The sequence below is a fragment of the Equus caballus genome, chromosome 17 (genome assembly GCF_041296265.1).
Source record: "Equus caballus isolate H_3958 breed thoroughbred chromosome 17, TB-T2T, whole genome shotgun sequence".
Classification (NCBI taxonomy): domain Eukaryota; kingdom Metazoa; phylum Chordata; class Mammalia; order Perissodactyla; family Equidae; genus Equus; species Equus caballus.
The window spans coordinates 87,306,806-87,331,621 of record NC_091700.1 but is presented as its reverse complement, the minus strand read 5'-3'; the positions used below and the strand labels follow the sequence as shown (position 1 = coordinate 87,331,621).

The window sequence follows — 24,816 nt, the reverse complement described above, 5'->3', positions numbered from 1 at the left end:
AAGTGTGAAGATGCATTGCCACCGAGTAAATAGTGGGCTTTTGTTAAGGCCTGGCATCTCAGGGTAGACCCAGCTTCTAACAGAAATGGTTCACTGAGGAAAAATTTGCATTTGCACTCAGTTCCCTGCTTTCTGAAAACAGAACTCTTAAAGGGAAAAATGGCAACAATAAGGAATTTTTAATGTGAAAAGAATAATTTTATACCATGAGATTTAATCAAACAAAAACCTAGTTACAATTAGGATCTTTCTTTCCAATCCTTAATCCCTTCTTCTTTGGAGAAATGTCTATTCATATTCTTTGCCCAATTTAAAAAATTCTGGTAAATAGGCATAGCATAAGATTTGCCATTTTAACCATTTTTAAGTGTGCAGCTCAGTAGCATTAAGTACAGTCACATCATTGTGTAACCGTCCTCACTGTCCATTTCCAGAACTTTTCCTCATTCCAAACTGAAACTCTGTACCCATCAAACACTAACTCCCTATTCCCCTTTCTTGCCAATACTTAACCTCTTCCTTCTTTCCCTCTCTCCCACTCTTCTTTTTATCCTTCCAATTTTTGTCTTCAAAATGGGGTCCCTGGCTCTTTCTTTTTGCGTGCCTGAATTGTCATTAAATTTCCTGGCTCCCTTTCTGATTTAGCTCTGTGGTTTTACTTAGAACTAAATTAATTTTATAGTCGCTCCTTTCACAGCTGCCTCCTCCAGGCTGCCCAAAACATTCATTCTCAACTAGTGATGTTCAGTTAACCTGAGACTGATATGAAGGTAAGGTTCTGTGGAGACAGTGGAGAAAAACAGTATCTCTCTTTTAAAATTATTGTTGTTTAAAAAGTTAAAGAAATGAAAGTCCTGGATGAGAGGACTCCTCTTGGTAGACTCTTTTCAGCCAGAAGTTCCTTATCAGTTTATCACCCTGGAAGGGTAAAATGGCGTGCTCGTCCATCTGTTTTCCAGCTCTTGTTTACTGGATTGAAATTTGAATTTCTGTGTTGGTCTCATCAACCAGCAATATTTTCAGGCCATTTCTGATACTGAACTTGGACTTTAAAAAGGTTTGCTTCCACTAGAACTTTTTAAACCAATAGTTAACCTCAGTAGTTAGAAGTTTTTAAGGGAACCACATAAAGAATTTCATCCCAATCCTACATTGACCACAAGCTCCAATCTAATTCAAATATGGTGGAGAGACAAAAGCACAGGATTTGGAGGCAGGTGAACATGAGTTCTAAACTGTTTAGCCACTTCCTACGTGCTTGAATCTGAAGCAAATTATTCTTTAAGATTTTCTCTCCTCTGGAAAATGGATAAGACACTTCACAGGGTTCTGTTGAGTGTTAAATGAAATAATATATATAAAGTGTCTGATATATAATAGTGATTTTTGATAAATGTTGGCTCCCTTTCCTTAGTATATTTAAGATTCATAATCCTAAATAAAATTTGGTTTCAGCTTCTATTTAAACAGGCATTCAAATAATAATATTGTGCATTTAAACATTATATAAGCTCTATGGCACTCCATATATATTAGTAATAAATTTGATTTTGATGATATTAAGATGTTTTAAAATGTCAAATACACTTTTCCCCTTTATGTATATGAATATCCTGAACTGTCAGTGACAATTAAGTAAATATAGGCTGACTTTATTTTTTCATGAAAGTCTTGGCTGTCAATTCATATTAATCATTTTTCAAACTAAAACCTTTTATTGTAAAAGCATCACAGCCAGCAGCATATGATGATCAGTGTTCACTGTAGTAGAAAGTTAACATCCCATGATAATGGGCAGGACATCCCATTCTTTACAGTTAGACCCAGTTCTAACCCAGCTTCTAGGCGATATAGGTGTTTTACCACAGGTAAGTGATTCAACACCTTTTATTCTTAGTAGTCCTCATCTCTGTAGTGGGAATCAAACATTGTCCCTAACTCATAAGTTGTTGTGAGATTAGATAATGTATTTAATGAGTGCCTAGTGGTAGTAAGCATGTAACGCCACTGTTACCACTTGGTAGTATTTCACCTATTCTAATTTCCGAGGCTAAGCCACAAAACGTGAATATTTTGACAAGGTATAGCATTTACTAATAATTCTTTGATCACTGTGCTTAGAGAAAACCACTATTTATGGACACTTCTGCACACCGAGTCTTGTCTAATAAACATCCATACTTCAATTTTCAAGCCTTCAGCTCTTCTCACATAGGTCCCACATACAAAGCAGAAAGAATGAGAAGACATATTATAAGCTTATGTTAAAAAAAAAAAAAAGCAAGTCTTAAACACCTTTTCCAAGGCAAAGGGATAGAATGGGATTTTCTTCTCATTCTTTTACACACTCCTTAGATTTCCCTATTTAACTTCTTTCCTTGTTCAAGGCCATCCTTAATGTTGCAGAGGTCAGGGAAGAGCAAAGAAAAGATGATGAACAATAGGAATTGATTCAAGCAATTCCTTTTCTCCTGAATCTTTATAACTAGGGTGGTTCTCTGGCTCTTTCAAATATTTCAGTATAACAATGACAAATATTGAAAGAATGACTAATGGAAGAGTTATGAAATTATTACTGGAAAAATATTTGGAGAAAAAGAAGGAATTAAGTTTAACATCCTTGGGTATCTTTTTGATTCCTCAAAAACCTTTCTAAATTCTAAGGAAGATTGTTCAAAAATTACATAGCTAGCATATTTATTCTGGCTCGTGGTTTGACAGTGGGAAAGAAGACTGAGCATGGTGTTATGAGATGAGTTTCTAATCCCTTATGTAACCTTGAGTAAGTCACTTAACCATTCTAAGTCCTTCTCATTGTAAAATGGAAGATTTGGAGCTTGGGGAAAGTTCTAAATCTGGTTTTGCTGCTTAAATAATGATCTTGGCCAAGTTTCTCAGCTTGTCGAAACTGCAGTTTCCTCATCTATGTATTGGGGATAAGAATAGTCCCTAACAGAGCCATTTTGGATTTTAATAAGATAACTCATATGAAAGGCTTAGAACAATGTCTGGCACTTGGTAAGTACTTAATAAAGGAGAGCTGCTTGAGTTATCTTTGAGCTGTCTGTGTGCTCTGTAGTACTCTGGGGCCCCTTCACTGATCATTTAAAGCACTTTCTTGGGAAGGCAGTGTGGTGAAAGGCAAAAGGCACTTCTCTAGGCAGGACACAGATAATTGGGTTCTGGTCCTGGTTCTCTTATTATTTATGTGACTTGAATAAGCCACCTTGCTGATCTGGGCTCTTATTCCAATTTAGAATGTAACTTGCATCATCATTTTCCTTTTTTAGGTTATTGTAGAGCTATGGCATGATTGTGGTAAATTTGCTCTTATGACTTATTGCCTTTCATCTCCTTGATGTAGTACATGTGGGTCTTGGGTCAGACCTGCAATGCCTGATGTAACCGTGACTATGGGAGAATGACTGACATTTTACAACCATCAACTTAATGATGCTGCTTCCAGAAATGCATTGTGGTGAATAGTGAAGGGTGTCTGTATTTGATTACAGGAAGCTCATTGACATAACCTCTGAGATCTCTGAAAACTCCAGAGCAAGAAGAGTGATGAGAATAGTAGAATTTGATCACTGAAAGTAAAACAGACAGACCAAAAGCTCCGGAATATTATACCTAATGCTGAGATGTGATGGATTTTAAGTGCTAGAATAACTGTAGGTTTTCCTAAACCAATGTCAGAAAATACCAGTCAACAAATTTTCTTTTATAGTACAAATAAAAGTGAAGATGTGTTGACTAGAACCATTGTTTTTATGTAAGTCGTTGAGAGAGATGTCTTACAGAGAAGGTTGATGTGGAAGTTGGCAAAATCCACAGGTACTACAGAAGCTGAAGAGCCCTGGGAAAGCAAAGAATCAAAACGCCTCCTTGAATTTTTCTGACTCTTAATTATTCATCCTCCCTCCATATTTTCTCTCTATCCCAATTTCATCACTTCATCAATGAATTAGCTTCCTCACCAGTTAACCTGCGCTCAGCCTATCCCAGCTCATATCCATCCACTCTCTTCAAGCACATTAATGTTTCCAAGTCTCTCATTTAGCATTTCACTGTCCTGCTCTCATCTTGCCTGTCAAGGTGCTCAGTAACCTAATCCCTCTTGGCCTACTCAACTGAATTTTCTAGTACTGCCCAAATGCATCCTCCCTTTCACTCTCCTACTCACTGCAGCCTAAAAGCAAGTCGTTAAGCCCATGTGAGCCAGTGTCTCCTCTCTTTAGATCTGACATAGTAATAGGTGCTCCATCTGCCTCTACCATGGAATAAAGTCCAAGACTGATTCTGAAGCTCCTGTCTGAACCATACAGGCTACTGGGGAAGAATGTGGGATAACGGGGAAGCATTGACTTCAAGGTCAGATAGCCTTGAGGTCAAATGGGGGCTCTACTACTGATTAGAGCTGTGGCCAAATCTGAGTCTCGATCTCCTCACATGTAAAAGAGGGAGAATAGGAACGATTGATAGGGTTAAATGTGAGAACACACATAAAGCATAATGCTGGTACATTTTTTAAGTGTCAGTTTCCTTTTCCTCTTACCCCACCCCCATCTCCACCCCTTAAGTTTCACACTTAAGGAACAAGCTCGTCTGTTCATTATCTAAGTCCTACACACCCCTCAAGACCTACCTCCCCAGCTCCTTTAGGGATAAGACCCTGCCATGGAGCTTACTTCCCATGCAGTAATGTTTGAGTATTTGACTATTTCATATTGTGACATTGTCTCATTGCTTCATGTCTCTCTGACTAGGCAGGAAACTCCTAGGTATCTTTAGCACCTCTCCACACTGGTGGCCCCTAGAATGATTGGCAGACTCAGACAGGTCTGACCTTGGAAGCCATTGCTTCCAGTGATGTGCCCCAGAGGGAATGCTAGAACCGGCTAAGAGACCAGACCTAATGCCAATTGTCTTTGACATGTAGTGGCGTCATATCCAGTAAGCGGAGGAACAGTCAGGTTAGTTGGCTGTTCCTCCTTCCTATCAGGAAGCAGTGAGGATCTCTCCTCTCCGTCCACCCACACAGAAAGGCTGGCAGCTTCCCCAAACACGCAGGTAAAAATGAGAGAAGGCAGGCAGCAGTGGCAGAACTTGGGGAGATAAATGCCTATGAATCAAAATTTTACTCTGTTCCTAGCAACTTTTATCAAGAATGAGACCCCATTCATCTCTCAACCTTGACAAGGGGTCCGAATTCCTGCATTGCAGCTAGTTCTCTTTCCTTACAAATTTAGAGCTAGAAATAAACACACATATAAGATGAACTGTATATTCATTCTGCTCAAAAGAGAAAACCTAAAATTAGAAAAACTGAGCGTGATTTTATTACCATCAACAAAAGCCAAAATACTACTGGGAATATGACTTTTCAATCTGAAAAGATTCTCCCCAAATTTCATCAAAATGCAAAAGATGGGATTTGAGGTATAAGAAGTAGGACAATCCACCAGGCAGTAAAGTTCCACATAAGGACCCTTGACATTTTCCCTTTAGCTGCACGAAATTGGAACTGATATTATGTCTTTAGGTGCGATATACAAAAGAATTCTATCCAAGTTTCTCACCATGAGGTGTAACTTATTCATGAAAAATGAAAATGTACTAGATTACAACACTTACATAACTTAGCCTTTCCTTAGAGAATCTGCAAATACATTTATTAATTAAACCTCGTGGTAGTCCTGCAAAGCAGATGCTTCTGAGGCAGGAAAAGAAAAGGTCTATTGTTTTATTTTCTGATTTCTTGTAGACAAAAAATAGCCTGCCTCTAAATGGCTCTCGTAGATCCACGTCCACCTAAGACAGACAGAGTTCCCCTTCCCTCTCCTCCCCTTCACCATTTAACAAATTTTGACTACACTATCAAGTCTGGATTCCATTGCCCTAGCCATGATGCACCATGGAATTTAGACTCAAATTGCCAGGCAGCTTTAACTGACAGCATTAACAGAAGCAAACACCACAATTTTTATAGGCTTGTTTTTTCACTTGAGAGGGACAGCAGGCTCCAATCAATCTCTCTCTCCATACACACACACACACACACACACATACACACACACTCACTCCCGCCTACCTCTCTCCACAAAATATTTGATGTGGCAATTCTGCTTCATTTGAAGCAACCAGCTCCAGTACTGAAATGGAACCCCCCTCTATAGTTAGAATATTAGCAAAAAGTTGGAAGTGGGTAAACAACTTTAGAAGTATGATGCTGAGACAGACGTCTCAGGCTGAGTGCTATGACAAGGGCTGGATTCTGACAGTTGCTATCGTGGCCTTTTTGGAGCACAACACACTTGGGGCCCAGCTGCTTTCTGTAATCTGTTACCAGGAACCAGCAAGCTGCGAGAAAGGAGTGTTTCACAGTTTGATCATCCGCACACGGAGGCCGGCCACTTTACTCTATATTCAGGAGAGGTATCTGACAGGAGTCTGCTCCTCCCACACTGGGGCTTTACAGAACCAAGATTTTTCTCGTGAAGAAACACAGGCTCCAAATGGGTCAAGTGGTGAATACTGGGGGAGGTTTAATGCCTCCTACATTTGTCTGAATATAGTCCTGCCAGATGGCTTTGAATAATAGATGCTTTATAAAACTCTTTGAGATGAGAGATAAGTAAAACATGACCTTACCTTTCTAGATTTCTTGTTTAATATAGGATAACTTACATATCCAAGAATCTACATACAAATAGCTTTGAGGTTTATATATGAGAAATAATTAAAATCTGATGCTTTTAAGCTTTTCTCTTCCCTCTCTAGTAATTCGTATCAGGCCAGATAAACCATAATATATGAATCTGGTTGCATGTAATTATTTTATTTTTTCTGATGAGATATTGTTGAAATTGATTATCACATATCGTAAACATATCAGGCATGTCTGGAAAATTGGATTTCTGACTTATCAAATATTTCAATAAATAGACAGTTATGTGTGTATGGTATATTATTAACTAATTTTCAATAAGCTCTTCCTAAGGCCAACTTTCTGTTGAATGGATTTAATCTTTGGAGGAGGGTTCAGAAGATGTGACAAGACCTTGAGCTCATACTTTTAAACATAAATCATGACTTTGTTGGAGATGTGATTAGAGTTGGTTCACATATTGGCAGACATATAATTTGATTTCATCAGCTTTTTGGACACTGCTTGGGGTGCTCTATAAAAAGATTCCTCATATCCAATGTGTGAGAATTTTTCTTCCTGGTATGGATTTATGATCCAGAATGAATTACATGAATAATTGTCTTCACTGTCCACAGAGCTCTATCTGTGGAAACACAGACCATGTGTTTTCACTGCAAATCTGAAGGGACTCTTTCTTTCGAGCAAAGCCCTGGGAGGTCTTTGAGCTTTGGTGGCTCTGACGTCTCATTTAGGTAGGAGGTGGGAAGCAGCATGTTAGGGGTAAGCTCACTGGAGGCATCTGCCCAGTGAGTCTACCCAGCTGCTGTCCTTGAAGGGACTGAGTTCAGGTCCTACAGAGGCAGCTTCCTGTGGTTCACCTTTCATGTCAGCTCAAATCTCTTTTTCTTCCATGTGACATTTATTTGGACAGGTTTTGCCATAGTATTAAATAGTTTTTATGTTTCTCTTTGGCTTAAGGTAACTCTCCCTATGTAATGGGCAAAGGCAAGACAAAGCAGGCCACTTGCCAGCTGCCACTGTCCCAGTTTAGGCTCTTGTTAAAACCTCTCAATGGTCTCCACAGACTCTCCTGCCTTGAATCCATCTGCTCACTCTTCCTAGAGTTCTGTTTTGTCACTGTCCTGCTTGAAAACCCTTCCGTGGCCAAATGAAGGCTGAATCCTTTAACTTGGCATTTAACATCTTGCACAATCAGAATCAAACCTACATGGTAGCCACTCTTGCAAACTGAAGCTCTGACCAATCTGATTGTTGCTTCTTCTCCGCTAAACTTAACACTTCCCACCTCTGCACACTTGTGCCATGATTCCTTCTATCTCATGCTGATACTAAGTTCTTGTAGAATTCAGAGGATAGAAGGAGTACTTCTAGCTCCGGGGGTTCAGGGAAAGACTCAGAGTATAAATTGTATTTTAATTGGGCCTTCAAGGATGTTATTAGGAAAGTTGAATAATCTCTGTATATAAATGAAGATACTAGACTTAAAATATATTTACTTGGAAATTTTTTTCTCCCCTTTTGAAATAAAGTGTAGTTTTGAAATAAAAAATAATAAAGCAATGACAGCTTTATAGAATACTATAATAATTCAAGTTATAGGAATTTCAATCTACACTCTTATTTTATTAAATAAAAATTTTTATAATATGAAAAAAACTAGGTAATCCATGTACTAAGCTGTTTACCTCTACCTCTTTTTTTTTTTTTTTTTGAGGAAGATTAGCCCTGAGCTAAATACTGCCAATCCTCCTCTTTTTGCTGAGGAAGACTGGCCCTGAGCTAACATCGGTGCCCATCTTCCTCTATTTTATACGTGGGACACCTACCACAGGATGGCTTTTGCCAAGCGGTGCCATGTCCGCACCCAGGATCTGAACCGGCAAACCCCAGGCTGCCGAGAAGCAGAACGTGCAAACGGAACTGCTGCACCACCAGGCCGGCCCCTACCTCTACCTCTTTTAATGTATACTTTGAGATTAAATTTGTTTCAATATAGGCATCTATAGATTTATACACTCTGACCATCTGTTAGTAGGCTGAAATTGACTTATTTATATGGTATTCTCATTTTCATTTCTGGGTTTTCTTCTTCCAAGCTATTTGTGAGATGATTGGCAGAGGCTAGGAGTAAAGTCTAGGGCAGTGATTCACATACAAGAAGCCCATGAACCTACTTTACTAGGACCAATGACTAATTCTTTTTTACTTCTCATCTACTTATCTTACTCGTAGAGAAATTATTCATAATTTTCAGTCTTCCCACTGGCTATAACATTACATGGAATATTAATATATGGTTATATATTATGATTAATGTATATCAACTATATGGTTTCTAAACATGACCTGCTATTACATAACTAGCTCGAAGCTGTGCTCAAATTCAGTTCATCTCCCCAGCTTAGGATTCACCTTTGTTTGAGCCACATTAGCAAGACTCTTTCATTTCAGAGTTTGTTGCTGTAGGGTCTCACTCAAAAGATAGTTTCATTTGTGGAAGAAGTGCTTTCTGTGTATTATAATTATAAAGAGAGGCAGTGCATCGTGGTGGTTAAGACCAAGGCCTCTGGAGTCAACTGCCTAGGTTAATTCCAGCAAGACCATTTATTAGCTGTATGACTTTGGCTAAGGTAGTTAGCCTCTGTTTCAGTTTTACTATCTACAAAATACGGATAACGGTAATTGTACTTACCTCATAAGACTGTTGTAAGGATTAAGTGAGTATATTTGTACATCTGCATCCTCTCTCATATAATATAAAATATGTAATAAAATAAGTAATATATTATATGAAAGAGAAACCACTTAGGATAGCATATTGTACATAATAAGTGGTTTGTAAATAATAATAATATTATTAGGTATAATTTGTATTTTAAGGCCCAGAGACCTTAACTGAAACAGGAAATAGCTGTTAGTAAACTTGCTTATTGTATTTTTATTTATATATCTACTCCTAGAGCTAAATAACTGAAATATATTTTCCAAATGTATATGGATTTTGTATTTATTTAGTTTCAAATTATATGTCTAATTTCGTTAAAACTTTCATTGCTGGCATCTTGATTAAGCTCTGAGGACAGCATTTAGAGATTTGTTACTTGTTCTTCTTGGCTTACCATGGGGTAACAGGCAAAGGAACTCTGGACCAGAGGAGCTGTCATGGGATGTTTTGGTCTATCGTCTTTCTTCTATGAATGATTTGTATCTAATTACAAATACCTATGAGATTTGAACTATTTGAACTGACAGTCTGAATTAACCAAATGAACTGAAAAATTGTCAAAACCTCATCACATTTTGTGTTAAAGACAGATGGCATAATGAAGGAGAAGAAGTGAGGATGCTTATCATTCACTGAACTCTGGACTCACCAGCACGACTTTCTATTCTCTTTGTGTTTACCTATATAATCTCATACTTTGGGCCTAGCATAACAGCTATGGAACCATAGGTTCATCGAATCTTAGAGCTGGAAGGGACTTCAGAGGCCATATAGTTCTACTCTTCCTTTCATAAATGAGGAAACCGAGATTCATTATGTTTAAATGGCAGATCATTCACATGGATATGCTTTGAATTTAAAGGGTGAAATCTCAGTAGGATGGTAACTTGTCATCAAAGTCACCAACAATCTCTGAATTCTGAATTCTTGGGCACTAAAAGAATTTCCAAGTTCTTTTGTAGCTGCTTTGCTCTTTGAAACTTGTTGAAAATACATGAAGAATATTATGTGGAAGTTTATGTTTACAATTACTTCTTTTTCTGTGGTTTTGTTGCGCAAGCAGGCCTTCATCAAGAGCCGCTAAGGTATTTCTCTTCTCCGTCACTGACGTGCGATACCGCAACTATTACACCCGACAAACTGCAAAACGCAGAATCTAGGATTCTTGAAGCTACTGTCAGGTACTCCTCTAATTGTATGTCTTTGGATTTAATTGAAGTTAAACTCGTTACTGCCTTTACCAACCACATTCGGCTGTAAAGTGATATATTTTAGCTTCAGAATATTCCATGCTTTCTACCCCACCTCCCTACACTCATAAATAAACCTACACGTAAGCATGCAATCTCTCAAAGTTTTTTCTACCAAACGGAGCCAAAAAATCCCTAGGCTGGAAAAATATATATTATGTATGATCAAGTATTTATCACAAATAAAGGAATTTATCCTAAAACTCTAAAATATTTCTTTATCTTGGTTTCTTTTCTTAGGAAAGATTTCTGTGTTAGAAGTTTAACTTGACATAACATATAGTTAAAATTCAATTGTAATGAATACTACTATATTATACTTCAAACTTGTTTTCTTATAAAAGGGCTTTGTAACAAAAATTGTGTCAAAAATCACATAAACATGGTTCAAGGAGGCAGGACTTAGGCATAAAAGAAACAGACATACCAATTCCCTATTAAGAATGAACAAGTGAAAGAGATGCCTTGAGCCTAATAAGGGCAGGATGCAAACCGTCTCTCTCCCTTCTCCCTCCCATCATTTAAAAAAATCTTCCCAGCAAAGAAACTTATCATTTGCTGTTTGGAGCTGAGCTGGCTTTCCTTGGAGGATAAGTTGGCATTTCTGAGGTGAGTGAAAAGCTGAAGAATTATCAATATTTATAACTGCCTCTGAGTGCCCACTTGGCGTCCCCTCCCTCCCTCTTCATTCTTTCCTGCTTTTTCACAATTTGGAGGGCACAATAGGAACTGTCATGGGATTTTACTTTTATTCCTTCATTCAAGTGCTCTCACGTCTATCTTTTCAGTGATGAAACCTATGGCACTAGAATCACTTACTGATCTGAACATGGAAAGACGTGTGAATCAGCCCTTCCCACCTGCACAATTCAGGCTGGAATCTGCCACTTATGCCCTTACACAGTTTCCCCCCATTTCTCCCATCAGCTTGGACCTGCCTGCCGGCCTACTCCTATAGCTCTTTTCATCTTTTATCAGTACAGTTGATTTCATTAAAAAAAAAAAAAAAAAAACTAAGTTAAAAACAAAACAAAAATTGCTCTTCTATGAAGGGAGGGCATGCACAATCAAATGTTTTTCTAGGTGAGGTGAGAGTTTATGCTCATACTTGTCTCCTGTGACCAGGAGCACACGTTTGCTAGTTGGTTGGCTGGGGTTAGGGTTACAGCCAGCCTGTGACTGCAGAGCGGGAAATAGCCACTGGCTCTCACTGAGAAATAGTACATCCATGGTCTTATTGGCACATGCATTAAACCAACAGAGTTAAACGTCCCTAATCAGTTATATCCAGCCTTTGTGAACTTGGTGGCCTCGAACTCTTCCTCCAGTATGGTTTGGCTCTTATGCCAGTATTTGAACAGGTAGTAAGGTTCCGGAACCAAGTGAGTTTGGGAGCACAGAGGACCCAAGTGAAATGTTACCAAGAATCATTCAGACCTCAAATTTGACATTAAGGGAAAAAGGGAGACTTTTCTAAGAGGAGAATCTTTTTCCTCCACAACAGATGATAGGGTCTGAATGAACTAAATCAAAACATAGCCAGTTTTGAAGCACCCACAAGTGTGCTTTTACAATTTTTCTGTGGCAATTCACAAACTACTGGATACGTAATGCTGTACTAAAAGGAATTTAAGCCTGTCAGGTTAATTACACAATATTAGGTACGAAAACAAACAGTGCAACACAAAACATAGCTACATCATTATTTGCAGTAAATGTTAACTCTAAATAAGTGCAACCTGTCCATAAATGCTTGCTATAAACTAATTAAAAAAATAAAATTTGATGGATAAACATGAAAAAAAAATTCTCACCGAGAATTTTTTTTTTAAATATCAGCACTCATTTAGAGTTTGGGATTTGTGAAAGAAAGCTTTAAAAGGAGCAAACCTGATTGGCTGTGGCTGTTGCTGCGAAGGGGACACTTGTTGCAGGAGTTGTTGCTGCAGAGACAGTGGCTGACGTAGCGCTGTGCATCATGGGTACTTTCAGGAGGGGAACCATGGGAGCAATGAACAGGAGGGTGTAGCATTATGGTAATAGAAGTGGTATTTTGGCATGGTGAATATCAGAGCAGCAAGCCATCATGGGTTAAACCAGCAGATGGCATGCAATCACAATGCAAAGCAAGGAAGCATGGGAGAGAAATAAAAAAGGGAAAATAGCTTATTACAAGTACAATTAAAGGAAGTTTTAAAACATAATCAGTGATTCCCAGAAAGGCCAAAGCAGATTACTTTGGTTGATGTATTTATAAACATTTTACTTCTAAGAATAGATTATTCCCAATTCAGAGTCTATGGTGTACGTAATAACGCTTGCTTCTAAGAATGTAAAATTTAATGTCTAATGAAGTGAGAATATATGATATTCATTTTTAATTGTCATTCTAAAACATCAAAGGCTCAATATGTAGACCTAATTTGGGATAGGATATTCTTTGGAATTAATTGTGGTTAAATTGAATTTTTTGGTCAATTTGGGCCTGCTTATTTGAACTGGCATTGCTAGTGGTTGTGGTTTATTTTGGTTAATAAATGGTGGAGCAAAAATCATGGCCTTGATATAAAGTCTAACACAGTTACTGTGAAATAGCCAGACAAACTTTGCCAATGTTAATTTTTCTTGACTCCAAATGACACTAATCCATATGTCCTAAAGACAGACTTTTGTACCAAGGCACTGGAATGTGTGGGGATAACTATGTACTATTAAAATTTAACATCTAAGGGAATGCTAAGGTACAAATAATCATCACAAATAATGAACATTTAAAATTAAAAAGGATAATAAAGCAAGGTAGTTCTGACATTGGTTTTCAAAATACATCCATTTATAATTTTTTAAAATAAATACTTCTGGGAAACTCTGATAACTCTAACACACAGCAAAGAGGAGATAAAGGCACACCACCATGAAACTTTAAAACATTGATGAAATTAGCCTGCCTCTCTGACAAAGTAAGTTTTTTTTTATTCTAAACCATATAAACTATAAATAGAAACAAAATACAGATCATTAAAAAGTAGACTCGTACTTGTGGTTTTATGTTTTGTAGTGGTTGTCTAGCACCGTGGTTGTTCCAGTCACATTAAAATGGTCATTTTCTTAAATATACAAGTACATTTTAAAAACCTCTACGTTAACTCTAAAGCCAAATAAGCCTTCAGATCTACCAGTTCCTAAGCATTTCTACCATCTCTGAAATAAATTTCAAGCACGTGAAGGTATTGTACATAATATAAAAGACAAATAAAAAAAGATTGAAACCTACCAATACTGGTAGCGGGTGTCATGCACAAAACTGACCCTGCATGTCATGCAATGGTAGGTGGAAAAAGTGAATAGAGGAAAAGAAACAGGTTAGCGGTTTAGAGTTAACATTCAAAGTGAGATTGAAGCACAACCAGAAATAAGTAGGGTTAGTTAACACAGTCCTTTAGAGTCATTCACATTTTCAGCACTGACACATATATCTGACTCATTTTAAGCCAATATTATTCAAAGCTCACTCCTTAGACTACTTTTCACAGTTTCTAGTCACATACATCGACATGATTCTAATAAGAATGGCATGTGATAATGCTGCAGTGTCCTTCCTCTAACACCTCACAGTATTTTACGGACATTATCAAGTTAATCCTCCAAGGTAGGAAGTGAGTTTTTTTACAGATGAAAAATCTGAGGCATAGTAACTACTCCAAGGTCATGTGCAGTGTAAGTCAAGGGTAAGGCTAGAAATAGAATTCTATTCCTAAATCCAGGTCAGGTTTTGTATTCACTAGATTACACTGAGCTTATTGCATTAGAAGTTTGCTTGTCTGATTGTAAAATGTTTCCTGTCAATAACAATATGAAAAATAAAAACAGTAATTAAGATTCTGTATTCTCCAAATCAGAGGCTTGCAGGTCAGGTGAGTTTTAGATTACTGCTTGAAACCCCTACAACGTAGGAAGATTGAGCTTCCTGTGATGGAATGACCTGGATGTGTATGTGATCTGTTTCTGCTACGAGATTCATTACGATAAAGGAATGGTGTCTAGAAATAAAGCCTAAACACTGCAGAGGCAACATAATGCAGAATTGGGGCTGAGTTAGGACCAGGGCTAGGGATTTTTGTCATGGCTGCTATTAGGTGAACCCTGAGGGGCACCTGTGGCGAAACTCCAAGTAAATCTCCGGTTGGTGTCTATGAGGGTAGGCAGGAGGGAGGAAGGGAGGATTTCAGCCCTTCCTTGGGAGGAGTTGCCTTACCTGCGGAGGTCTTATTAATGTACTTGAATCAGAAAACTCTGACCACGAATAGTAATGTATGTTGTGGAGTACTGAAAAAAAGAACTGTATTGAAAAGAATTGTCTACTTCTGGTTCAGTTCCTTAGAATGAAAATCAAGGTAATATGAAGATTTAGATAACTGAAGATTGGGTGTCACATAGGTGCCAGAGAATAAGTTTCTAATGAACGTGTACCCAATGAGGGTTTTAGAACTGCCTTGTGAGACACTAGATGAAGAATCTGAGATGTGTAGGTCTTTATTCTCTCTGCTGAACTCTTCACACCTGAGGGAGACTTTCTGCCTGATCTACATTTTGATCAGGCTAACATTACCTAGTCAGGAAAAGAGGCTATTTAACCAGGTTACGACTGGATTCTTCAGCAAACGTGCTAATATAGCCAACTTAAAACACAGACCCAAACATCTCGAAATCACATTCACAACACCCTTTCTTTGGCTCTATCTTTCTAATACTCTTTATGATCAAACTTCTGGAAAGTTACCTACACATAAATTTTCACTTCCTTGCCTCCATTTATTCTTCAATCCTCTCCAATTTGGCTTTCATTTTCACATCTCCACTCAAACTGCTCATGTCACCAAATAACTCCATATTTCTGCAATCAGTAGGAACGCTTCCATCTTCATTTAACTTCCTGAGTCTCAGTAACATTTAGCACTTGGCCACTCCCTCTATAATAAACCACTCTTTTTCCTTGGACTTTCTGATAACACAGACACGCACACACACTCTCTCTCTCTCTATCTCTCTATATGCTTGAGTTTTTCAGGACTCAGTTCTGGTTCCTTTTCATCTACTCTATACTTTCTCCTGGTATATCATTCAATCCATGATATCATTCAATCCAGGATCTAAATACTATCTATGAGTTCAGGGCTTCCAAATTTATGTATCCTGCCCAGCTCGCCTCTGAGCTCCAGGTGCTAATGCTCACCTGGCCCATCCACTGGGATGTCTCACAGCTGCCTCAAATTAACATGTCCAAGCATTGATCTTTCCCACAGAATCTGTTTCTCCACCTGAGGAAACACTGGATGGACATCACCAGCTAGGTAGTAGCTCCAGCCTAAACTGAAAGTTATGCCTGACACCACTTTCCCTCGTGAAATTTCCTGGTCCAACTCACCAATAAGCCAAAGCAATTCTGCTTCTAAAATGCACCTTGTGTTTGCCTGTTGGTCCATCTCTACTGCCACTTCTCATGTCCCGGTCACCATTACCTTTAGGCTCGGCTATGCAGTAACCTCCTAACTGGTCTTCTGGCTTGCATTCTCATCCTCCCTTTAGTCCATTCTCCACTGTGCTTGCAGAGGAAACCTTTCCAAATACAGGTCTGTTCATTTCTCCGCTGGAAATGATTCATTGCCTTTTCGTTGCTTTTAGGATAAAGGCCCCCTATGGTCTAGTCTCTGACTATCTCCCCAGCTCATCCTACACCACTCTCCCCTGGCCCCATGATCCAGCCAGATTAGCCTTTCATTTCTTTGAACAGAACACATCACACTTTTGTCCTACTTTTGGGGCTTCCTACAAGCTGTCTCCTCTGCCTAGAATAATCTTACCCTACTCTTTTCATCTTCCAGGTCTCAAGCTACATGTCACTTCTTTAGAAAACTGTTCAATTATTCTTTTACCTATCTCCATATGCCATTTAAATCAATTTTCTATTTTTAATCTTATTGAACTCTTTACTTTTTCATTCATAGTACTCATAAAAATTTTAATTATTTATTTATATGAGTATTTATTGAACATCCATCTCTCCTCCTATACTGTAAACTCTGGGTAAGGGGCAAGGTTCGTGTCTGTCTGGGTCTATGGGGCATTTAGCAGATGGTCAGTTGGTTGAATAAACTGTTCTCAGCCTTTAGTGAGAGTGTGTTGGGAGCAATTGGTTCCTAAAAATTTATTAAAGTACTCAGTTTGTGAATGATTTCATTTTAAAGTCGACTATGGCTGGATTCAAAGTTATCCCTCTAAAAATTCCATGTTATTCTCTTGCATTCCAGTGTGGAAGGGCTTTCTTGGAGGGCTTTCCTGTGTCAGGCATGTGAATGTCATTGGGTTGCAAACCATCAACAGCAGTTCCTGCAGCCACACTGGGCTAGGATTGGACACATCACTTTGTCTTCAGCTCAGGATGTGGCTGAAATGCTCAACCAAATTAATTTGATGAGCCTCTCCCTGTGTGGCCTAAAAGTGATATGAATATTGGAAACGCATAGCTTTTGCCGTATGTGGCTGTTAATGCCAGATTCTAGTCCTGATCTTCTATTCAAGGCCCATCTCTGCCTTTCCACCCCACTCCTACCCACCCCCTGCCACAGCCTCTTAAGTACTTTACAATATAGCTACAGTGGACGACTTGCTATTCCTCAAATACACTCTTCCCAAACCATGCCGTCCCCTCTGCCTGAATGCTTTTCCCCCGCTGGTAACATCTTCCTTTCAAAGTCCTAAGCAAATTTCTCCTCCTTTGGAAAGTCTTTCTTTCTCCACATCCTTTGTCACCACCACCCACTGCACATGCCGATGGCCAAATAAATTGCCTCTTTCTCCTTCGCTCTCAGATCGCTTTGCTCATACCCTAAGGTAGCCCTTAATGCTTTGCATTAGATTTGGTTTTTGCCTAGTTCTGAACTCCTTTGTATTCCCATTACTGGCCCTGAAGCCCAGAACATACTATGTGTTGGAGAACTGTTTGCTGAATTGAATGGGATAAATAAATTTTGTTGTGGGTATGTAGATATCGTTTCCACTAAACACTGACAGATCTTTCACCAGGGTATGTGAAAACCTTATGTAACATTATGGTTTCTGATCACTAGGCAGTGTTTGTGCAAGCAATTTTCCCTGTTCTATTTATCCTGTATTTCAATATAATGAAATTAATCAAGGAGAGATTCAGTGGGTCGTCTTTGTTCTGACTGGCTGAAGCCTTTCCCTAAGGCATAATTCAATCAACAAAGCCTTCGTAAATGTTTTCTGCTTCAGTTGCATAAATATTTCAACTCCAGAATCTGCAAGTCAGAATTATCTGGACAGTTCCATTAATTATATATTCCACTTTGCAGCATAGATACAGCCTCAGTTTTTCCATCTGCAAAATGCAAATAATTATGCCTGCCACTGGCAGAACTATCTTGAAGAATGAGACAACGTCTATAAGAACACTTACAGTAACTCAGAATAAACCTGTCAGAGAAATGCCAAGAATTATTATGATGCTATTTTTGTAAGTGTATGTGGTTTTTGCCACTTTCCTAACATAGCAAAGAAAAAGTATAACTATCAGGTTAAAATAATCCCTATCAAACAAGAAAAATCCCACCCACTGAAATGTGCCAGGGCATCAAGCAGGGTGATAATTACATTAGCATGGTTTTGGAGAAGAATCTCATGTTTTACATAATATTTTATATTAGTATCTCCACAGCCTAGAGGCAGAATTCCTAAAATCCAAATTCACATTGTGTCAATGGGAGAATTTTAGTAGCATATCAAAAACTTCACTATGAATGATCTTTCAATAAAGGGTAACCTCCAGGAGAACATAAAATGCTTTTTGTTTCATATATTACTCGTTAGAGTATTTATAGAAAAATTAGAATCTTTAAGTTTAAAAATAATGGGTCCACCATCTACCAAGTTACAAAAAATATTTTTGAACATCATCACTTAATTTGCAGAGGTTTAAAAAAACAATGAATGATTATTATCATTATCACTTTAAAATTAGGTTGAAAATGTGGTTTATGAGGGGAAAAAAAAGCCTGAAATAAACTAAAGTCAAAATAAACACTGAAATTTCTTTTATCGATTTAAGTAGGGGGAAGATTATGCTATTTTCCTTTTAATAAAATTATTTTCTCTGTCAAGATTTAAGAGAAACCTAAAAACTTCTTAGAAGTTGAAATACGGTTCCGGAGCACAAGATCCACGTTTGTTCACTATGATATTTATATCATGTTACAGATGGAAACCCTTCTAATTCACAGAATTAAGTGGGCTAGAACCCACTTTTCTGCTCCCACAGCCTGCTCAATTGAGGGTGGCCGGACCACTAGAACAGTTCTTAAAGAATCCAGCAGAGGGCGGAAGTGCACAACCACAGCAGCCAGTACAGCCTATCGGTCCTCAGCACAAAGCGTTTCATCAACAATAATTAGATCATTGCATAAGGGATATGATTCGTTCTTGCTTTGGAAGTCTTAGTAGTTTCCAGGTGAAATACTTTAAAATGAGGATTCTTTCAGTGATTTAACAAATGAGTCAATATTGGATTGAAGTGTTAAACATGAGTTAGAGGGCTTCCGTTGTTTGCAGGACTTAGCCCCAGACTTCCATGAGCATCCCCAGGAAATGCCCAGGGAGTGGCATTATTATCCAGTCTTCAGAAACAGACTTGTCCTTTTATGTTTTCCCCTCAGTATATTCTTCCCTAATTTTTTTCTCAAAATATCTAGTCTGATGAGGTCTATAAAATAAGACACTTGTAGAAATCACACAGGACCTTGAGGAAAGTTCACCTTCCAGTAATTACTTTACAAACATGTGATATCAAGTGGATTACAAGTACAAATACTGCTGTGCTATAACTGCACTGAAATGTCACTAATTAAGGTTGGAATAGGGCAAGAGTGAAGCCCCAATAAGTACTGACTTAGAGACTCACTCTACAGGTCTATGAGTCTATTTAAGAGAAGACCAGAACTAAAATAAGAAAACTGAATACTAAGAACCATTTTACTTATGTAACTTATATTTTTACTACAATAAATATTGTTAAAAGGTTAATAACTCATTTCAAAGTGTAGATTTTATACAAAGAATACCACAGAAATATTTATTCAGCTCCCTCCTATGTTAACTCCTGATATGCTCCAGATTTAAGGAAATGGATAATAAACCCGAAAGTCCAACAGGGTGGATTAGGATCAACAAACTCTTTTTGATAAAATTGTTATTCATCTATAATTACCTTCAAGTCACTAGCATGGGATGAAAATTCTGATTTCGAAACTAAGAACTCAAAGGACAATCTTCTCACTAAGGCCTGAGTCTTTCTCTATTTTTTGGACACTCTAGCAAATTTTATTTATTTTGAGAATATTATCCCTGCTTCTAACACAGACAAAAAGGTCAAAACCACAGTCAGTTGATGATGACTCTTTGTGTTCGTGTATGGTGTAAGTATGTAGGTCTGTGGTCAGGGAGGTGGGTCAATGTGGGAGGGTGGACATACATTGTACTTTTGCTCCTTCCCTTTTATCTGACGTTTATGCCAAGTTCTAAAGGAGAGCTCTGTGGCCTCCACATAAGGAGGCCAGGTGGTGTCATGTCATGCAAATTGGACTGGTCACAGGGAAGCTAGGTTCTAGGTCTTTTTCTCGTTGGTTGTGCCACCTTGGGAAGTCACTTCACTTTTAGGGGGCCTCAGTTTTCTCATCTGTAAAACAATCAACTAGATGAGGGGATCGCTAAGAACCCTTTAAACTTCAAGATCTATGATTACTATAATTCATCTCTTAGTGGAATGATAGAGTTAATGCACCTTAGCACCTAATATTATCAGGCATTGGCTTAGAAACCAAGGATAAGAGCTCTATATATTTGTGAACTTGGTGGAAGTTGAGAAGGATGGCGAAAGAGAGAGAATGGATGTAAAAATATGAGTAGAGGATTGCTTTAATTTGAATAGCCTCGTTTTTTTAGTGCTCTGAATAGGAATAGAAAAAAAGGTTAGTATTTACTGGAATTGCTATTTTTAGGTCATTCAGGGTTAATGACAAATTTCAATCGTCACACATAAAAGGTCTTATTTACATAAACAATTTTACACAGCATGTGTAAATATAAGAAACCAAAAGACCTAACTGCTATTTGCTACTCACGGGTTCAATCTGTCACTTAACTCTATAAAATATTTGGCTTTAGAATCCTAACAGTCTTTAGCTATCATTCCAAGCAATGTAAATATATCTAGATAGCTGGGACAATGATGAGTTTCAGGCTGTATTTACTGTACCTTTAAAAGCAAACTAGATGCCACCAAACAGCTTAAAGGAATGAGAAGGAAGCACATGACCGGAAGGGCACACGGACACAGGACTTGAAACTGTCAGGGCACGTACCTGTTGGAATAAACGCTGTGTGCTGCTGCAACTGTGCACTGGTTAGAGCCTGCTGGTAGTGCAAGACGCTGGGATTAAAGACCGTGCTGGCACCGTTGCTTTTTTCAAGTGCTTGTCTCTTTGGTAAAGGATGAAGAGCACCAGGAGGAAAGGCCTAGAAGGGAAGAATTGGATAAGATATGTATAACTCAAAGTAAACACACCTCCAGTGTCCACAGAGATCATCAATTGCAACATTCTTTTTAAAAATGACAGCTAAGGAGATGCCTCTGCCATGCACCTTAATTTAAACAGCGGCAATGTCGAATGGGTGAGAATTTGTTATTGAGAGCGAAAGCATGATTTCTGTAACCCAAAACGGTAGCATCTCAACTAAGGAAAAGAAAAACTATCAAGCAACAACAAAAAAATGGCTTCAGCTTTTAAAATGAATTAAACTATTCTAAGGGGGGAAAGAAGCATTTGTGTTATTATTAATACCTATTCTTCTCTTTAACTAAATGGCAATTTCTTGAATTTAAAGGTTAATAAGAATTATAATGAGCATTTTCCAAACCAAGTAATTTAAATTTGCTTCACTCTTTTGGAAAAGGTATTAAAATTTGTTAGAATTAATTTATTTCACATATTACATATGAAAATGAGATGGCTAAACACCTTATTGAATTTTTTCATTAATTAATAATAATGATTGTTTGCAACCAATATTTTACAAGTAATACAAATCTCAGATGGTTCTCTGAAAAGCTACATGCAAAGCGAAAGGTGAAAGGTCAAAGTACCAGGTCTACAGATGCTTCGAGAGGTCGCTTCATTGCTTTGGCAGTCGACTGAGTCTTTTAATAACAGGCAGCGAGCACATGATGGCAGTGGGCCAATGGGATTCAAGCGAATTAACATACAGGTAAACAGCAAGCAGAGGTGCATCATGGGAACGGCATTGCATTGTGGATAGGTGAGAAGGAAAAAAATATTCTGAATGCAATATACAACGTACAAAACACTAGGCATGCACAACAACAAAAATGTTCTCTAAAGAAATGAATATTACACCTTAAATTAGTATTGAAGCAAAAATGCATCTACTATACCTTAGTTAAAGCATATAGGAGAGTAAAATATAGACGTTTGAAATTCAGGAAAGTTAATCAAAACAGCAGCTTGCATACACACCATAAGCATTTTTTATATTGCTTCAGAAAAAAATGCAAAACTTTTCAGGGCCATAGGATTAAAGAATTTCTGATAAGTTAGTTTTCAAATATAAAATAATGAATGCAGTAAGTATAAGATCCAAGTCAAAAAGAAGACATCTTTAACTTTTATAAAAATAATTTTTAAGGAGGATCTAGCCTAACAAAATGAAGCGGCAAACTGAGACAAAAAAATTCAGGCAAAAAAATATTCAAACACAAGATTATTTAGGCAAAACTGTCTGGGTTTGGATCTTAATTTTTTGTCTGAATCATGTGGATAATTGTCTCAATTCTTCTCTTCACTCTGCTAGCATGGATCTGGCCATGTGGAATAAGCTTCCAAATTTAACAAGTTTTGAATTTGAATAGTAAGGTTCTCAAATTTCCTACTTTTATTCCATCGTACTGTTTCTAATGACTAACTTATCATCCATTCTATGTTTTCCAGTACATTGGAAATTATAATTCAATTTATCTCAAACAACTTACCAGATTACACTAAGAAAATACCCTTTAAAAAGGTATTTAGCGTTCTCAGGTATCAAAATAATTAATATTTAATAATTCTATTTGTACTTTTAGCTATGATCAGTGACCAACCCAGTTAATGAGATGTGGAACTCTTGGCTAGAACAAGTACAACAGCTAAAAATAGCAAACAGCTAAAAAATAGCAAAGAACTGCTTGAATTTTAGAAGTAAAATAGTATCTTTAACTTATAATCATACTTTTGGGAAGATAGTTTCACTTAAACAGCTGAAATAATAACAATTATTGATTTTTTTAGACCGCAATGAAAAATTTTCCTGTTCCTTGATAACTGTTGTAAAAAAATCTAAAAATTCTATGATGGAATTCTGTGAAAATAAAGAAATTCAAAGGAATAGCTCCAATGCAAATAAAAAATGAAATACCCCTTTTCTATGTTAGCACAATAGGTAAATCCCTAAGGTTTGTATAATAAAAACAAAATGTTATATTCTAAAGTTTTGAGTTAGATCTCTGGCATATGAAATAAAATGGGATAGTACTAAACCCTCAAAGTGGGAAACAATGATATTTTCCTTGTCAAATAAAGGTTGTTCATTGTCATTTGATGATTCAGGATTAAAAGCATAGAGATGATAGGAGATAAAGAGCTATGGGAGGAAAAAGACTACAAATAAAGTAGAAAGGACTATAGGTAGAGAAGAGATTTAGAATGGCCAATGGAGATGTTTTGGAAGGCAGTCTTGAAAGAGGCCATCAAATAATATGAAGTCATTCTTCTGAAAGTAGCATTGTGAACATTTTTAAAAAACTAACGAGCTCCACAATAAGAAAGCTGCTTTGTACTGGCTATTCTTTCCTCAACTGTAAGCTCACCATTATGTAACTTCCATGACATCACTTTTGTTTAAAATCTTTCATTCCTCTATAGTTTTACATTGCTAAATAGTGCATTTTTTTGAGCTTAAATTAACCTGTGCTAACTATATAAGGTGACATAGCCTACTCTCATGGAGCAGACTGAGAACATTAACTGGATAAACGCAAAATCATTGTGGCCTCAACCTTCTGGACTTGATTCTTCCCTTCACTTTTACAGTCCTTGGCAGTTATGGAACAAATCTACTATTGGGTTGATCTTTTCTGATATGCTAACTAGAAGAGTGATTATGCTCCAAAGCCTGGTATTTATGGACAAAATTTTGATTTAACAAAGCATCATTTAATGAAGTCTCCAGGTAGAAAAAGAAATATTAAATATTTATCCCTAGGATAATCACCTGGAAGGTTAATGTTCTCTTTTTTCTGATCTTAGTTTGATGAAACAATTTACACAGAAATTATAATAATCTAGGACTATAAAGAAAAGAGCTCTAAACTGAACTGGACAGCAGCAGCATCTCCCTTTTCCCACTCCATATTGTGGGTTATCTTTACTAGATGCAAATATATTGTCTTTTCAGGGAAACACTAAGGTCTTGGAGGATTGAGTATACATATTAATAACTTGCACACCTCACACTTTGAGGCACATGTGTAGAATGTATTAAAAAATCTGTATGGATGAATAATCATAATATGGCTTTGTAGTACACAGATGTTCTGTTTTAGAGGACATTATTTGAGTTCTGGCACATGTTTACCTATCTTGAAAGATCTTCAGGCTTAGAAAAAAACCTTAGAGAACGCCAAGCCTGCTGTGTCTCAGGAGCTTCCTTAGGCGTTACAGGCAAACCCAAATTCTGAGGAATCAGGAGACCCTGATGACCATAATTAGAGCTGCCTCTTGAACCGGGAAGAAAAGGATGTGGACAGGGAGGGTGGAATTCAAGGTTCCTGCACATGTTTTCTGGAACAATTAAAACTTATCTAGCTGATGGCAGCTGGTCCTGTTTTTTTTTTTTACAAAATAGGTATCTCCTTGTGTCTCCCCATTTTGGTGTGTGTGAAGAAAGACTGCTTTCTTGAAGATCAGATACCCTTTGTGTTAAAATTACCAAAGAGAACCTCTTTCTGGCTTATTTTCACATTTTAAAAATTCTGGTGAGGT

General features: G+C 37.5%; 1 protein-coding gene and 1 long non-coding RNA gene across 19 annotated transcripts in view; one reads left to right on the top strand and one right to left on the bottom strand.

Annotated features, from left to right (window-relative positions):
* Positions 1 to 11,661, top strand: part of LOC111768619 (uncharacterized) — an 84,062-nt gene extending 72,401 nt beyond the window's left edge. For 2 of the 3 annotated variants that reach the window (XR_002801079.2, XR_011428054.1), the window contains exon 4: positions 10,462 to 10,583. This is a non-coding gene — a long non-coding RNA (uncharacterized lncRNA). Of the gene's footprint in view, positions 1 to 10,461 lie in introns of all 3 variants that reach the window. The other variant, XR_011428056.1, reaches the window with a different exon arrangement.
* The window catches only part of MBNL2 (muscleblind like splicing regulator 2), a 153,686-nt gene that overhangs the window by 12,436 nt on the left and 116,434 nt on the right, over positions 1 to 24,816 (bottom strand). For 4 of the 16 annotated variants that reach the window (XM_023621745.2, XM_070240412.1, XM_070240409.1 and 1 more), the window contains exon 6: positions 21,082 to 21,235. In XM_023621745.2, the coding sequence (XP_023477513.1) occupies positions 21,082 to 21,235 (154 nt within the window). Of the gene's footprint in view, positions 1 to 12,538; positions 12,634 to 13,922; positions 13,959 to 21,081; positions 21,236 to 21,863; positions 21,918 to 24,816 lie in introns of all 16 variants that reach the window. The other 12 variants (XM_023621741.2, XM_070240411.1, XM_070240406.1 and 9 more) reach the window with 7 other exon arrangements.